At 41.7% G+C, this 17275-nt stretch overlaps 1 protein-coding gene across 8 annotated transcripts in view; it reads left to right on the top strand.

The window, feature by feature from the left end:
• NFIB (nuclear factor I B) overlaps positions 1-17275 on the top strand; it is a 227361-nt gene that overhangs the window by 152109 nt on the left and 57977 nt on the right. The window contains exon 7 of one of the 8 annotated variants that reach the window (XM_073345417.1): positions 11459-12112. The exons of the other annotated variants lie outside the window; for them this stretch is intronic. Within the exon in view, the coding sequence (XP_073201518.1) occupies positions 11459-11907 (449 nt within the window). The 3' untranslated portion in view covers positions 11908-12112. Of the gene's footprint in view, positions 1-11458; positions 12113-17275 lie in introns of those variants that run through there. 8 annotated transcript variants of the gene reach the window in all.

Genomic DNA, 17275 nt, shown 5'->3' with positions numbered 1-17275 from the left:
TCTGACTGGCTGTTTGGTGTGCTTTTATTTGTTTATCTATTTTATTTATTTATTTATTTATTTGTGTGTGTGTGTGTGTGTGTGTGGTGGGGGGGGCATTGCATTTAGAATTTTTCCAATCTCTGTATGTGTGTGTATGTCTATGTCTGGGTGGAGGTATTGTGGTGGTGAGTGTTAAGTAATTAATTTAGTTGCATTTCCCCTTTGCATTGTTTTGTTGTCTCTCTTTATTTTAATTGTCCCTCCCTGCCCTCATTTAATTTTTTTTTTAAACTCTGTATTTTTATTGTCTGCCGTTGGGATGGGAGGAATTCTTGATTGTTCTCATCTTTGAGTGTCATATTTCTGCTTTTTTGTTAATGAGGGATTGATTTCTCTTTTTCAGATTGGTTTCTAGAGAGCAATGGTTTGGTTTTTTTTCCGTGTTCTGTTTTGGTTTTGTTGCTATTCTCTCCCCTGCCCCTCCAGTCATTAGTGTAGGGTGTTTTCTTATTTTCAGCATTTACTGCTGAATTTTTAAAAAATGAACACATATGCAATGTATGTATTTAGCCTGTGACTTTGCGTACCCAGACTGATGACAGGAAGGGCAATAGACTTGTTTTGCAGTCTCAAAAAGGATGCACAGCCCAGCCCTATGTTAGTAGCTTTATTTTGTTATTGCTGTTTTACCATGACTGCCTTTTGTTACCCCTGTTTATGAGGGACATTATTGTATCCTGCACATCTTTTTTTTCATTCGATACATAAATTGACCACATGAGTAGGGAAAATGGTCTATATTCCTCTTCAAAGTAGCCCTGTATATTCCCACTTGAAGAATGCAGTCCTTTGCGACAAAGTGAGCCTCAAGAACTTTCTAGAAACTCAGTGCCTATTGGACTGCATAAGCCCCGACTCTGCAGCACCAGAGTTTGGATTTGAGCTGTATAGTCTCCAACCCCCTCAGTTCCTTTCTTTCGACAGGTAACTGCAGATGTAGGGACCTTTGCTCTGTGCATAGAATTTTGGTTTGATTTTTTGACCAGACTTCCCTGTGTTTTTAGTAGCATTAGTAGTTTTACTGTTGTTAAGACTGTTTTGGGTAGTTTCCCAAAGAACATTTACTTCATTTCTATACTTTCGTGTAGTTAGATTCCTGGATTGTTTCAAGTTTCAGTTCCATGGTACTGTACCTAATCCAACCCCAAGGACCCTCAAAAAGAAAGATTAGGCTTGAACGGTATATCTTATGCCACATGCCTTTTCAAATCTGCATTCACATTTCCTCATGGAGAACCATTCACTAGATCGTTTTTTGGCATGTTATCCCTTTACACCACAGGTCCAAAAGGACTGGCACACTTTGGGATTTCCTTTGACAGAGACCTTATGAGACAGAGGCTGTCAAGGTTCCTCCCCCACTCTGAACTCTAGGGTACAGATGTGGGGACCTGCATGAAAAACCTCCTAAGCTTATCTTTACCAGCTTAGGTCAAAACTTCCCCAAGGTACAAAATATTACCCCCGTTATCCTTGGAATGGCCGCTACCACCACCAAACTAATACTGGTTACTGGGGAAGAGCTGTTTGGACGCGTCCTTCCCCCCAAAATACTTCCCAAAACCTTGCACCCCACTTCCTGGACAAGGTTTGGTAAAAAGCCTCACCAATTTGCCTAGGTGACTACAGACCCAGACCCTTGGATCTTAAGAACAATGAACAATCCTCCCAACACTTGCACCCCCCCTTTCCTGGGAAATGTTGGATAAAAAGCCTCACCAATTTGCATAGGTGACCACAGACCCAAACCCTTGGATCTGAGAACAATGAAAAAGCATTCAGTGTTTTACAAGAAGACTTTTAATAAAAAATAGAAGTAAATAGAAATAAAGAAATCCCCCCTGTAAAATCAGGATGGTAGATATCTTACAGGGTAATTAGATTCAAAAACATAGAGAACCCCTCTAGGCAAAACCTTAAGTTACAAAAAAGATACACAGACAGAAATAGTTATTCTATTCAGCACAATTCTTTTCTCAGCCATTTAAAGAAATCATAATCTAACACATACCTAGCTAGATTACTTACTAAAAGTTCTAAGACTCCATTCCTGTTCTGTCCCCGGCCAAGACGACTACAGACAGACCACAAACCCTTTGTTTCTCTCCCTCCTCCCAGCTTTTGAAAGTATCTTGTCTCCTCATTGGTCATTTTGGTCAGGTGCCAGCGAGGTTACCTTTAGCTTCTTAACCCTTTACAGGTGAGAGGAGCTTTCCCCTGGCCAGGAGGGATTTCAAAGGGGTTTACCCTTCCCTTTATATTTATGACACGCCCCCCAAATCTCAGCTAGGGTGAAACACTGGCTGGGATTTCTTCCTGGAGCTCTAGGAAAACAGAGTTAATAAGACACATGCATCTCTAAATATACTACCAAGTACATAAAGACTAACAATATTTTCCACATCTCAAGGACGATTTTAACCAGTTGATTCTGGGAAACTTTCACGGGAGAGTGCATCAGCCACTTTGTTAGAAGCTCCTGAGATGTGTTGGATGTCGAAATCAAAATCTTGGAGAGCTAAACTCCACCGAAGAAGTTTTCTGTTAGTTTCTTTGACGGTGTGAAGCCACTTTAGTGCAGCATGGTCGGTTTGCAGGTGGAAACGCCGTCCCCAAACATATGGGCGTAGCTTTTCCAGAGCGTAGACAATGGCATAACATTCTTTTTCAGTGACTGACCAGTTGCTTTCCCTCTCAGACAGTTTTTTGCTGAGAAACACTACAGGGTGGAATTCTTGATCAGGTCCTTTCTGCATTAAAACTGCTCCCACACCACGCTCGGATGCATCTGTGGTTACTAGGAACGGTTTGTCAAAGTCTGGGGCCCTTAGTACAGGGTCAGACATGAATGTCGCTTTAAGCTTGTTAAAGGCCTTCTGACACTTTCCGGTCCACTGAACAGCATTTGGCTGTTTCTTTTTGGTTAGGTCTGTCAGTGGGGCAGCGATTTGGCTGTAGTGCGGTACAAATCGTCTGTAATAACCGGCCAAGCCTAAGAAGGATTGAACCTATTTCTTTGACTTTGGGACAGGCCACTTTTGGATAGCATCCACTTTGGCCTGTAGGGGGCTGATAGTTCCTTGACCCACCTGGTGTCCAAGGTAAGTCACTCTGTTTAGGCCTATTTGACACTTCTTAGCCTTAACAGTTAGTCCTGCCTCCCTTATGCGCTCAAGGACTTTTTGTAGATGTTCCAGGTGGTCTGCCCAGGAATCCGAAAATATGGCCACATCGTCAAGGTAGGCGACTGCATATTCTCCTAATCCCGCTTGGAGACCATCTACAAGTCTTTGGAAAGTGGCGGGTGCATTTCGCAGCCCGAAAGGGAGTACATTAAATTCATACAGCCTGAGATGTGTGATGAAGGCTGACCTTTCCTTGGCAGATTCATCTAGCGGTACCTGCCAGTACCCCTTGGTTAAGTCCAAGGTAGAGATGAACTGGGCCCTTCCCAGTTTCTCTAATAGTTCATCTGTGCGTGGCATGGGATAGTTGTCTGGGCGAGTTACAGCATTTAGCTTACGGTAGTCCACGCAAAAACGTATTTCCCCATCTGGTTTGGGAACTAGAACCACGGGAGATGCCCATGCACTTTCAGAGGGGCGGATTACACCCATCTGTAACATATCCTGGATCTCCCGTTCTATAGCAGTTTTAGCTTGAGGAGACACCCGGTAAGGGTGGACCCTAATTGGGTGAGCATTACCTGTGTCAATGGAGTGGTATGCCCGTTCAGTCAGTCCTGGGGTGGCTGAGAACGTTGGCGCGTAGCTAGTGCACAGCTCCTGGATCTGCTGTCGCTGCATACGCCCAAGGGTCATGGAGAGGTTCACCTCTTCCACACCACCAGCACATTTCCCTTCGTAGTAGACACCTTCAGGCCACTCAGCGTCGTCTCCTCCCTGGGCTGTAAACTGACAAACCTTTAATTCTCTGGATCGATTAGAAGAGCTGAGAGGCGGTGGGTTGCTCCGTGCCGCCGTCCAAGCTCTCTGGAGGCTTTCATCTGCTTCCTGTTCGGTCTGGAACTGTTCCCTTGATGCTGGAGACATCAGTTCCTCATGGGATTGTGGACCTAGGCTTGGTCCCTCTGGAAGCGATATAGGGGATGGAGCTGTTTCTGTTGACTGTGAACCGCTCTCCGCTGGTGCACTATGTTGGGATTCAGGCTCCGGCTGAGCCTCTTGTGTAGGGTTATCGGCTGCTGCCAGTTCAGGTTCGGTGGGGCCCTCTGGTGTTGAGGTTGCAAGTACTGGATTCAGTGCTGACACGGGGTCTGGTGTTGGTTGTTCGGCTGGTTCCGGTTCTGGGACTGGTTCCGTCTGGGTCTCTGGGACTGGATCCACTACTGCTGTTGCAGACATTGGCCTGGGGTCCAGGTCCATCACCTCTAACTGGGTCCTGATAGAAGTTTCCGGAACAGAGCTAGGCCTCACGGCTTGTTTAGCCTGGTTGCGGGTGACCATTCCCACCCTCTTGGCCTGCTTCACATGATTGGCCAAGTCTTCCCCCAACAGCATGGGGATGGGATAATCATCATAGACTGCAAAAGTCCACATTCCTGACCAGCCCTTGTACTGGACAGGCAACTTGGCTGTAGGCAAATTGAAAGAGTTGGACTTGAAGGGTTGAATCGTCACTTGGATCTCTGGGTTGATTAAATTGGGGTCCACTAAGGAAGCATGGATAGCTGACACTTGTGCTCCGGTGTCCCTCCACGCGGTGACCTTCTTCCCACCCACACTCACAGTTTCCCTCCGCTCCAAGGGTATCTGGGAGGTATCTGGGCCTGTGGACCTCTGGTGTGATTCCGGTGCAATGAACTGTAATCTGTTGGGGTTCTTGGGGCAGTTGGCCTTTACATGCCCCAGCTCGTTACACTTAAAACATCGTCCAGCTGACGGGTCACTGGGGCGAGGAGGGTTGCTGGAGAACGGGGTGGTGGTACGATAAGGGGTTTGGAGGGTTCTTTGGGAGGTAGGTGGGGCTTTGGGTGGCCCCCGGTAATAGGGTGTGGTCTGGGGTGGTCCCTTCTGGTCTCCGCTCCAACTGCGACCAGTTTTCTTCTTCTCTGCCACCTCCACCCATCTGGCTCCAATCTCTCCTGCCTCAATTACAGTTTTGGGTTTCCCATCTAGGATGTATCTTTCTATTTCCTCAGGAACACCCTCTAAGAATTGTTCCATTTGCATTAGGAAGGGCAAATTTACTGGAGATTCAACACTTGCTCCTGATATCCAGGCATCCCAATGTTTTACAATGTGGTAGGCATGTCGGGTAAATGACATGTCTGGTTTCCACCTTAGGGCTCTGAACCTCCGACGAGACTGCTCGGGTGTTATCCCCATTCTGACTCTCGCCTTGGATTTAAACAGTTCATACTTGTTCATGTGTTCTTTAGGCATTTCAGCTGCCACCTCAGCTAAGGGTCCACTGAGCTGCGGCCTCAGCTCTACCATGTATTGGTCAGTAGAGATGTTGTACCCAAGGCAGGCCCTTTCGAAGTTTTCTAAGAAGGCCTCAGTATCATCACCTGCCTTGTAGGTGGGGAACTTTCTGGGATGGGAAGTGGTACCTGGAGAAGGATTGCTAGGGTTTGTTGGTATATTCTGCTGGGCCTTTATCCTCTCCATCTCCTCCACATGCTTCCTCTCTTTTTCCCTCTCCTCCTCCACATGCTTCCTTGCCTCCATTTCCCTCTTGTGGGCAGCCTCTTGGTGTTGTTCTGCCTCCCTTTCTTGTTCCTTCTTCAGCTGCATGAGTTCTATCTGTCTTTCATGTTCCCTTTGTTTTTCCTCAGCCTGAAATTTGGCTAATTCCAGCTGTAGTCGAGCTGAGGATTTGGCCATTCTAACCTCTCTGTTTTTAACTAACTTTACACCCGAGGTTTAGAAATAAACAAACAAAACTTGGCTGTAAAATTTTGCTGTGCTGGAATAGAATACCTATTCTCTGATAGTGATTGTCAGCCTACAGAAAAAGACAATTCCCTTGTCTCTGCTCTGGGCCCAAATTAAAGCAAAAAACCTCCAACTACTTGGAAACCTGCTTACCCAGCCCAAAGAAGAAAAAAATTTCTTTTCAAACCTGTGCTCCTTGTAAAACAAACAAAAAAAAAAAAATCAAAATCCTAAAAAAAACCCTGCCACTTTTGTCTCCAGGCAAATGGGTAGAGCACACACCCCCTATTTACTTTTAGGAAGAAAAGAAAAAAAAAAAAACCTCTGGGTTGGAAGACTGTGAATTTCCCTGCAGGAGTTAAGTACCCTGCCTCCAGGCAAAGAAAACCTGCAATTCACAAGATAATCCCCTTTTGTCTCTGCTTGGCCACAAAGCAGAGAGAGACCAAGCTGCTTTCAGTTTCAAAGCTGCCTTCTGGACTTCCTAAAAATTCCTTTTTAAAATCTGTATTTCTAGTTCAAAAAATCTCAACTGGATCTCAAAATGATTTCAGGTTAATCCCACCACTGTGCCACCATGTCAAGGTTCCTCCCCCACTCTGAACTCTAGGGTACAGATGTGGGGACCTGCATGAAAAACCTCCTAAGCTTATCTTTACCAGCTTAGGTCAAAACTTCCCCAAGGTACAAAATATTACCCCCGTTATCCTTGGAATGGCCGCTACCACCACCAAACTAATACTGGTTACTGGGGAAGAGCTGTTTGGACGCGTCCTTCCCCCCAAAATACTTCCCAAAACCTTGCACCCCACTTCCTGGACAAGGTTTGGTAAAAAGCCTCACCAATTTGCCTAGGTGACTACAGACCCAGACCCTTGGATCTTAAGAACAATGAACAATCCTCCCAACACTTGCACCCCCCCTTTCCTGGGAAATGTTGGATAAAAAGCCTCACCAATTTGCATAGGTGACCACAGACCCAAACCCTTGGATCTGAGAACAATGAAAAAGCATTCAGTGTTTTACAAGAAGACTTTTAATAAAAAATAGAAGTAAATAGAAATAAAGAAATCCCCCCTGTAAAATCAGGATGGTAGATATCTTACAGGGTAATTAGATTCAAAAACATAGAGAACCCCTCTAGGCAAAACCTTAAGTTACAAAAAAGATACACAGACAGAAATAGTTATTCTATTCAGCACAATTCTTTTCTCAGCCATTTAAAGAAATCATAATCTAACACATACCTAGCTAGATTACTTACTAAAAGTTCTAAGACTCCATTCCTGTTCTGTCCCCGGCCAAGACGACTACAGACAGACCACAAACCCTTTGTTTCTCTCCCTCCTCCCAGCTTTTGAAAGTATCTTGTCTCCTCATTGGTCATTTTGGTCAGGTGCCAGCGAGGTTACCTTTAGCTTCTTAACCCTTTACAGGTGAGAGGAGCTTTCCCCTGGCCAGGAGGGATTTCAAAGGGGTTTACCCTTCCCTTTATATTTATGACAGAGGCCTTCTGATCTGTCTTGAGGACAGGCCCCCATTCCTGGGGAGGGACAGAGTAGGCCATTGTTACTTCTTTTTTGCCATGACTGCCTTTTGTTACCATTGTTTCTGAGAGACATAATTGTATCCTGCACGTCTTTTTTTCATTCTATACCTAAATTGACCACGTGACTAGGGAAAATGGTCTAGTGTTCCTCTTCAAAATAGCCCTGCATATTCCCATTTGAAGAATGCAGTCCTCTGCGGCAAAGTGAGCCTCTGTTTTGAAGTCCTCTAACGTAGGGAAGCGGAAGCCTCTTGTGCCTGGCCTGTGTTTGGCTCCAGATCAGAGGAATGTACCATGTCTGGTTCTAAGGCTATCCTAGAACTGAGAAAACTGTCTCTCATCTAAGGGTATGTCTACACAACAAAGAAAAACCCACAGCTGGCCTGTGCCAGCCAACTCTGGCTTGGGCTGCGGCGCTATTTCATTGTTTGGTAGGCTTCCACGCTCGGGCTGGAGCTTGGGCTCTAGGACCCTGCAGGGTGAAACGGTCCCACTGCAGCCTGAGTCTGGCAGTCTACACAGCAGCGAAACAGCCCTACAGCCCAAGCCCCGCGAGCCCGAGTCGGCTGGCACCGGCCAGCTGCTGTTTTTTTCTTTGCTGTGTAGACATAACGTAAGTTGGTGAGTGCTACCGCCTCTGATGGTACCTGCTCCCACCAGGAACTGGCGTTTGTGGCCAGGAGAGATTGCTCCATTCTCCACCCCATCTTGCCACCCCGAGATCCTCATTCCAAGCCTCTCACCTATCAGTACAAGCCTGGAGGTCCACTCAGGGCCTGGCATTTGTGGTGACTCTACTCACCTTTATGCTCAAAGGCAGAGGAAAGAGGAGACAGAGCTCAGTGAGGGTTCTGTGTGAAAGAACTCAGTGCCATTATAAAGGAAGAAGGAACACTTTCCTGGCTTCCATGGAGTTCTGTTCTCATAATATTCTGGGGTTTAGTGGAAAAAAACAAGGAAGTTGGAGAATCACATGGTGCTTTTTAAACGGCTTTGACCATCCAGTGTCATTAGGGGATGCTCAGACAGTCCCAACAGGCACTGCTTTTCTAGAAGGTTCCCAAAGCTCATCAGCACCAGAAATGTGAATCATCCTACATTTATGAAGTGTCCACATCCTACAAGTGTGAATATGTAGAGGTACTACATATGCTGGTAAGTAGCCTTTCTTTCATTTTAATGTAATTTTCACTTTTTCTGTAAGATCAATAGTAGAAACAATCAGAGATAAAATTTAGATCACAGCATTATTGATTTCACTTTAAAGGGGGTTTCATCTGCTCTATTTCAAACTTCATGGACTCAGTTCTGTAACTTGTGTCCCGAAATGGACCCAATTTTCTGTGTACTTAGTTATGAGACATTTTCAGTGTTTGAAGCTTCCTGTGGGAAGTAGTTAAGCCTGCAGTGATCTTGTTTAAGCCCTCCTCCAAGACAATCGTGGATTCCAGAAACTGAGCTGATAGATCTCTTTAACATAAAATATTTCTATCTTGCTGTGTTATTGTTTGCAGAGCAGCCACAAGGGGACAACACTAAGGGTATGGAGGTGGCAATGGTGACAAAACCCTAGTGCTGAACCAAGTTTGGAGTTCCTAGCTTAAGTATTTTATTCAAAGTGTTAAGGGGAGTGAGGTGCCCAACGCTCCTTGAAGTGCGTACAATATAAATACATAGTGTGTTAACACTTAGTGCGTTGTCAGTCATGTTTGGTGTGCAGACGTTTGGATGACTTTTTCTTATTCCCCATGCACGGTACATACTATGAGGCAGTTGGACATGGACAAAAGCCACAGTGCAAATGACTCCATTATAATCCTCACTGTTTGCACAAGTTCAGTAATGTGTAAGCATGCATCATGAAAATGGGGAGGAATACGAGGATTTACAGTTTGGCTAGGATGTGTACTGACTGTGAAACTGTGAGGGGAAAAAGAGTAAAATTTCACCAAACTACAATGAAATACTCATCATCCCACACTGCACTCGTTATTAGTAAAACACAAAGCTTCTGCTTTTACAGTTACAGAGCTTCCTGTATAAGCAAACTACTATTATCAACTCCTTTCCTTACACTATTTCTGAAGAGACTTTGATATGATATTAAAGATGTTTGTATCTTCTGGGAGAGTGAAATGTAGGGAAATATAAGGAAGAACAGAAATAAGTAAGCTAAACCAAAACAAACAAACAAAAATCAAATCAAAGAGGCTCTGGGTTGATCAAAACAATGGCCAGTCATTCCGTATTTAATTTTTTACGTTGAATGCATTATTGTACATGCCCTTGTTCTAAACATAGTCTTTCCTTGCCATCAGACAATTGCTCCAAAATGTAAATAGAGACTGTGGATTTGTTGTGCAAAAATGTAGTCATTTTCTTTGACCAAAGTTAGATTTCAAAATTAGTTTCCTTTTTATATTTGATGAAGCCAGATTATAAACATTTTTGAAAGAGAGCGAGCCTGTCATTATTTCTCATTGTGCAATCATTGTGCTGTCTTGGTGGTTTACTTCAGTTGTCTTAGGAATGTTTGGGAATGCTAGAGAAATATGTGGTACCACAGGAGTATGAGGAACAGATTCTGAAAAATTTCCTTTAAAAAAGGAAATGATTTCTTAATTATTTTAATGGACCGGACCGGAAGCTTTGTCTTCTTTTGAAAAATACATACAGTTAACTATTGAAGGAAGATCATATAATTAGTGTTACATTTGCTTTGACATACAAAATATGAGGTACAGTACTCTTCATGTGATCTTACCAAAATGAATACAACACTTCTAAAAGCTACAGTAGATTTCCCAAATAATTGGGATGCAGTTCTGACTGCAAAGATCTTTTCTAAAATGTGGTCATTAGTCATAAGAAGCATAAGAAGTCATAAGTTGTGATCCATTAAGAAGCAGCATACTGGAATGGATCAGACCCTGTATTGAAATTAAGGAGCTCAGGATCTATTTCTGTTGTGTGACCTTGGGAAAGTCACGTAAGTGTTCTGTGCCTCAGTTTCCCCATCTATAAGATTATAATAATTATACTCACTTTCCTGTATGAAGTCTTAGAGATATATGGATTAAGATTCCTTTACAAGACCTAACTATTTTTTGTATTACCTTTTGAAATATAACCTTTAAGGAATGTGAAATACCAAGTCCATATTAGATATGAACTTTTGCAAATTACTACTCGTCAGTTGATTGTCTCTCATTGACTTTAGTGGACTTTGAATCAAGCCTAAGTGCGCATCTACCAATTGGAAATGTATATTTGGTTTAAAATAATATGCCTTTACACTATAAAGTCTAACAATTACTCATTTTCTATCTGGCTAACCTTGATGAACTCTGAATATCTGTTTGTGTTAAGACAAAACTTTGATTTTCTATGATGCAGGAATAACATTTCAGTGAAATTGATGCATAAATGCAATAGCAGATTTTTGTGAAATTCTTAGCAAATAAAATTTTATGTGGAAAACTCCCCTTACATTTGGAAAAGAGAATTCTTAAAACATGACAAACAGGCTGTCACCCGTCGTTATACAGGGAAAGTGGCATGGCTTAAGAAGACCCCAGTTCATTTTTTTTTAAGATAAACAAAGAACTGGTGGAGAAACCCTTGATTCATTGTCTGGTAAGTAACTGAGTATTTTTTTTAAATGAAATCAGACCAGAATAACTTAAGAAGAGTACATTATATATACATGTATGACTTTAGTAAGCTAGATTTTGAAAGCAAAGTATATTAATATAATAGCAAAAAAATCAAGTAAAGTCATACTTTAAATGTATTTTTATCATAGTATTACAACATTGTTTAAAGTAAATATATATAACCTACATTTATAAATGATACATATCATAACTAAGAAATACAATTAGAGATTTATGTGGAATTCTGCAGAAGTCAGATGTTCAAAAATACTGAAAGTCAATGTACAATGAAATAAATTTTAATTTTACAGTTTCTTCATCATGTTCACTCTCTCACACTTCACCCACATCTGCCAACAGTCAAGAATCAAGATGCCAACATACCATTAAAACAGAAACAGCTGGACTCTCTTCACCGGTTGACCGCCCAGCAGCTATTGGATGCTCCTCTTCTCAGGCCCAAGCCCCCTTTGTTGGATATCCCTCTTCTGGACACTTGTCCCCTCTTGCTTTTTTCCCATCCACTGGACACTCCTTCCCTATTGGGCCCCTTCCTGATGGCACTTTCCTTCTTGGGCCCTCTTCTCATGGACTATCTAAAATTGACATTTTAATTTCTGAAGTGAGGGAATTGAAAGAGGAAGTAATTAATGCTGTCCAGGAATTGAGAACTATAACAGATCACCTAGGTTACCTGGTGGCCTATATTGGACAGAGTTCAAGAATACTTCCAACTCCTGGTGCACCTACAGAAGGCTAAAGCATATGCTTTAGAAATACATAGTCTCCATCTGACAGATGCATTCATCTTATAAGGTTAATCTTGATGAATATCTGTTAAATGTTTCTGTGTCTTCAGTTCAATCTAAATTCCTAAAATCTTTGTATGTCAAAGAATGTTTTTATGCTGATTTATATCCTGCTAGTGAATTTTGTTTAGATCCAATTTTGTATTTCCTTTTTAATAGCTCAAAGTTCTCTTTAATAAATGTATGTATTTCTTATGCATATATCTTGATTTTCTGTGTTACTTTTAAGTGTATTTTGTGCAACAAAGTCAGACACTGACACTGAAAGAAAACTATTCATTTTCTTAACCTCCACAGTCTTAAGGTAAGAAGTCCTTTTCATCATGAATAAGCTTTGAAATGTATTTTAAATCAAAGTTCTTAATTGCAGTTGACCTTTCTGAGTCTGTTGGCAGCCATCATGCTGAAAACTGGCATCATGGTGATAATAGCAGTAGCATAGAAGTTTTGTGTGAGAGACTATAAACCAGTTTCTGACCTACTTCCCTATTGGCTTAAGAAGCAAAAATAGATAATGTTTAATATTCAAGCAGTATGTCTAATTTTTCAACATCAACATTCCTCGTATGACACTTAATCCAGCATTAAAGTAAGTTTGGATCTGATTTGCTTTGGACTTCCTTAGTGTAAGTTTTATAAGGAATGTCTCTTGTAAACGTAATTGCAGATGCTAGCAGTAGGTTCAGCAATAGTTTAATTAGGGTGAAAAGTGCTTCTTACCTTTTGAGTTTTGATAGCTGCGCTCAGCGGAACAGGTAAAACAATTCTCAAAGACTTGTTACTTTGAAAAGACAATTACAAATTAAAATATAATGAATAGTATACGAACACAGTGTCATAATAACATCAATGAGAGTTCCACATATTCATCAAGCATAGTATATGATCCATTGTCAGGTGAGAACATGCTATAGTTTATCTTTATGTTAACTTTAAACTCACCAGTGAGCAGAAGAAAGAAATAGGGTACACTCACAGGTGTCAAATCCTCAACAGATGCAAATGGGTTTCACCAGCTAAGGGTGAAAGTCTAGTCCCACTGAAGTCAATGGTACAACTCCCTGATCCTATGAGATGTGGAATGCCTTCATCTTCTGTAGGAACTGGCAATCAGTGCACCCTCCCACTCCCCTGAAGAGAGTCATATTTTCCTGAATAGCATGCTTTTCTTACTTCATTAACAGTACACCTGTGGGAGGGGGAACTATAGGCTCAGTCCAAATGTATTTTATGCCTAGACTTGGCTACTTTTTTTTTTTTTAACATTTAGTAACCGAATCTGGGTTATAATTGTTTGCACTTAGCATACTCCACAGAACAGATGACTTTCATTCTTTGTGTAAGTGGGGAAATGGCCCTGCGACTGTGGGGAATGTTCCTGGTTTATACACTATCCCGGTGGAATTGGCTAGCAAAAGGATCTGAGTCCTCATTCCAGCTCTCTTCACCCAGAGGCCTTTTTGACCTCAAGGGCTCCCCTTCCACTCTCCAGTGTGGCAGAGTCCTCGTAACCCCAACAAGGCTGGGTCCAGGATCCCTGCGAGACTCAGCCCATGGTCTTGTTGTGGTCACTTTGGCAGGGGCGAGGCTGTCCCCACTCTGGGGTGCTCTCTCCGCACTGAACACTTCCTGACCCACTGGTCATTACATATGGTTCAAAGCAAATACAATTGATTAAACAACTAATGAAAAATAAGGAAAAAATGGGAAAAGTTAAAGGAACAAGTAACCTTACTGTGTGGGCATGGGGACGCTACAACCAGCCGTATCTGGAATGCAAGGAAAGTTCACATTCTGTTCCGCACACATCCCAGGCCTCCTTCCCAGGCCCTGGCTGCGCTGCGGTGATACCAGGCTTCAGACACTTGCTCTGGCGGTAGTCACACGCCTCCAGGAGGCAGGAACCCTTCTTCCCAGCGTCGGCCCTCACATTGGGGTTGCAATCCACCGCCAGGTCCGGCCTGCAAGGCCACTTGTCTGGGGGCGTCTCCCTGTGCTGGGCCCTTGCTGTCCAGGGTCCCCCCTCGCTCTTCCCAGCTGCTCACCACACTTGGCCCCACACTGCTCCAGCCCCCGGTTCCAGGCTGCCTCTGGCGGCTGCTGCTCTCTGCAGCTCAGCTCTGCTCTCTGGGTTACTCCTCCGGTTCTGGCTGCTGCTGCCCTGCTCAGCTCAGGCTGTTGCTCTCTCCTTAGCTCAATCTGCTCTGGCTCAGGCAGTTCCACCGGAGGATGGGACCCCAAGCTTCTGAGTCCCTCATTGGCCTGTTTGCCCTGTCAATTGAGCTGCCCTGGAGAGTTGGTCCCTCCCCATTAACCCTTCCAGTTTCTTTTGGTACTGGGAGAGGGCCAACCAAAATCCCCCACTAACTTTCAGTAAGGGGCCAACAATCTCCTTACATTTGTCGCCGTTTTCTCCCATCATCATGCTACCATCATGCTGTCAAATTGTAATTGTATTCAACCTAAGTCTAATGATTTTATTTCACTGGTGTTTCAAACTACTTCTCAGATTTTCCCATAAATCCTCTAATGTACCACATCCGTTAAATAATCCTAAACTGCTACAAATATGGATTATAATAATATTAAGAGTAAAAACCTTGAGACGTCTTGGCATGAATATTTCTAAATGAATAGCTTTTCCCCAAATTGTCTTATCTCAAAACTCATCTGTAATCTGGTTAAATTAGAAATCTTCCAGTGTCTTTTTGACTCTTACAGTTAAGGTTACAATATTGATTTTATTTTATTGGCCAAGTTTCTTGGATTCTTAGCACTAATAAGATGCTGTGGCCAAGAGCTTTTCCCTGGAGTCATGATGAATGTTAGTGATTTACCTATACCATTATTTAATAAATGACTAAAATATACTTAAAGTCCTGTACAATTTGTTTGGGTCTTTTAATTAGATTTTCCCACAGCCTCCCAGGATGCTTTTTATCATTGCCTGTCCATTGGAATAAAATCACTTAAAGGATGATGGATGGATGATGGAATAGACAAGTGTGTTTCTGAAGAGTAAAGAAAAAAGAAAAAAATTGCCATGTATATCTAGTGTCCCCTTTCTATAATTTGCATTCTCATAATGTGAGGGTTTTTTTATGTTTTAATAAGGTGTTATAGGGTAGTTTGAGTTTCAGAGAGGTTTCAGCATATTGGTAAAACTGTTTTATCGACAGATGTTTTTGTAACAGCAACATGATAAATATTTGTGGGCTTGGGTTTAGTATCCATTTTTTTAAAGTGAGATTAAAATTACTGCTCTAAGGAATGATATAATCGTAAAATATACTGTATTTAGAACAATGACTTTGTTCCCCACCTGACACAGCCTTGTTCATGAGTCAAAATCATAAATTAAATTATAATGTGACAGTAAGTAATTCCATCCCATTAACATTAAGTTTGCTATTGCTTTCTGATGATAAAACAGAGTGCTAGTCTTCAGGAAGGGAGATTTGTAGGAAATAGATACAGAATTATCACACACTGTTCTTGCCGCATAGCTTGCCATGCTTTCAAAGTAATCTTCATGGGGAATAAATGTAAATGTAAACAAAAAGATCCTTTTTTCAGTATGGCAGTTAATTACTTACAAGCCACATGACACCATCAAACAACTGCTATGGGATTAAGTCCGTATGTCCTGTCATATTCTTAAGGATTTTTAAAAATATATATGTACAGATATGATTTTATTCATATTATTCCTCGACACTTAAAATGAGAGCAATGTTTTCCTTGTCTTCCTCTTCCTGTACAATAAACAACATTGGTCTTAATTCAACCAAATTAAAAAAAATAGATTTAAATAATAATTAAATAATTAAAAAGGTGCTTATCCAAATCTCTGTGTGCACTAACACATAGTTGTTAATAAAATAAATTATACATTTCAAATGTTAATGTGCATATTTAAGCAGAATGTCAGGAACTATACTGCATTGCTTTACAAGTAAAAATTAGATTAAACTGTGCTGAAATCAGAGGATATTTAGGTCATTTTTTTCTTTGTGATTGACCACCCATAACAGTAAAAATCCATCTATACTTGTTCATACCATGGCATTTTGTGCTAGTTTGATGTATTGGGGCAATATGAGGGATTATAGATACAGCTTTAAACATACTGTGTATATGAGCACTGGAGTAAGCCCTGTGTACAGCAGCACTGAAATTCTCTGTAAAATATCACATTCCTGCAGTCCTTCCTTCATGCTTGCCTCACTCAAATAAAATAATTTATTTTTACTTTCCCCCTGCTTTTTGATTAATGGAGACATTGTCAAGGCTGATAGGCCTCAAAATATACTGCCCGTCAGAGTAGGATTTTTGTAAAATGTTGATATACTGTACCTCCTTACAAGAGCAGATCTTCCAGGCAAGGCAGGCATAACAGGGATATATGGTGCAGAAGCTAAAAACCTGGTTTATTTGACAATCGCTTATACATACAAATATTGTAAGAACAAAATATGGAGACTGGAAAGCACAACGGATTGATAATGAGATTCAGAACTATAGGACTTTGCACATGAGTGGGAAATGGAGGAATAATTTGTGTCTCCTATCTAAAAGATTCCCATTGGCTGCAATGGGCTTTAGATCAAACCCAATGTTTTTACTTTATCCTCTACTTTTTGGTATTTGAATACATTTCACCCTACAGATACTATTTTTTTTAAATGAAATTGTTTAGAAAACATTTCTACAGGGTGAAATGTATTCAGTTACCAAAGAGAGGGAGATGATGTAAGAACATTGGGCTTGACCCAGAAGCCCATTTCAGCCAAGGCCCTTGCTTCTAATTTAATGAGAAGCATTTGGACTGAGAAAGTGGGTTAATTCTCTGATGGAAGAGTAATAAGTGTGTGCATATTAAGTTATTCTCGTCTACATTTAGTTATAAATGTGCACACAGTTTCTATCTATGCTAAGATTGACAGAGAAGCAAAATTAGATCTGGCACCAATTTTTAAAATTTCGGCAGAGTAGCTCTGTTCAAACTTCCAGCCAGGCTGCTTCTCAAACACAAGCAGTCCACAACCGTTGTACAAAATTTGTCTATCTTAACTTGATCTGTAGACCTCCAAAATCCCCTTGAAAGATCCTATGTTTGGCTGACACTGAAAGTTGCTACACCTATCCCAGCAATGCATCAAGTTATTTGGAGTTGTTTGACTTAAAAAAAAAGTAGCGAGAAAGAAGCCACTTTAATCTTTTATGTTTGAAGTGAACTTTTGTGCTGGTGAGATGAATTTCTGAGCTCCTTCAACTCCAATTGATGTCAGTAGGAACTCAGCATTTCTGAAAATCAGG

Source organism: Lepidochelys kempii, chromosome 5 (assembly GCF_965140265.1).
Source record: "Lepidochelys kempii isolate rLepKem1 chromosome 5, rLepKem1.hap2, whole genome shotgun sequence".
Taxonomy (NCBI): Eukaryota; Metazoa; Chordata; order Testudines; family Cheloniidae; genus Lepidochelys; species Lepidochelys kempii.
The sequence above is the reverse complement of the archived record's forward strand: the minus strand, read 5'-3'. Positions and strand labels throughout refer to the sequence as shown.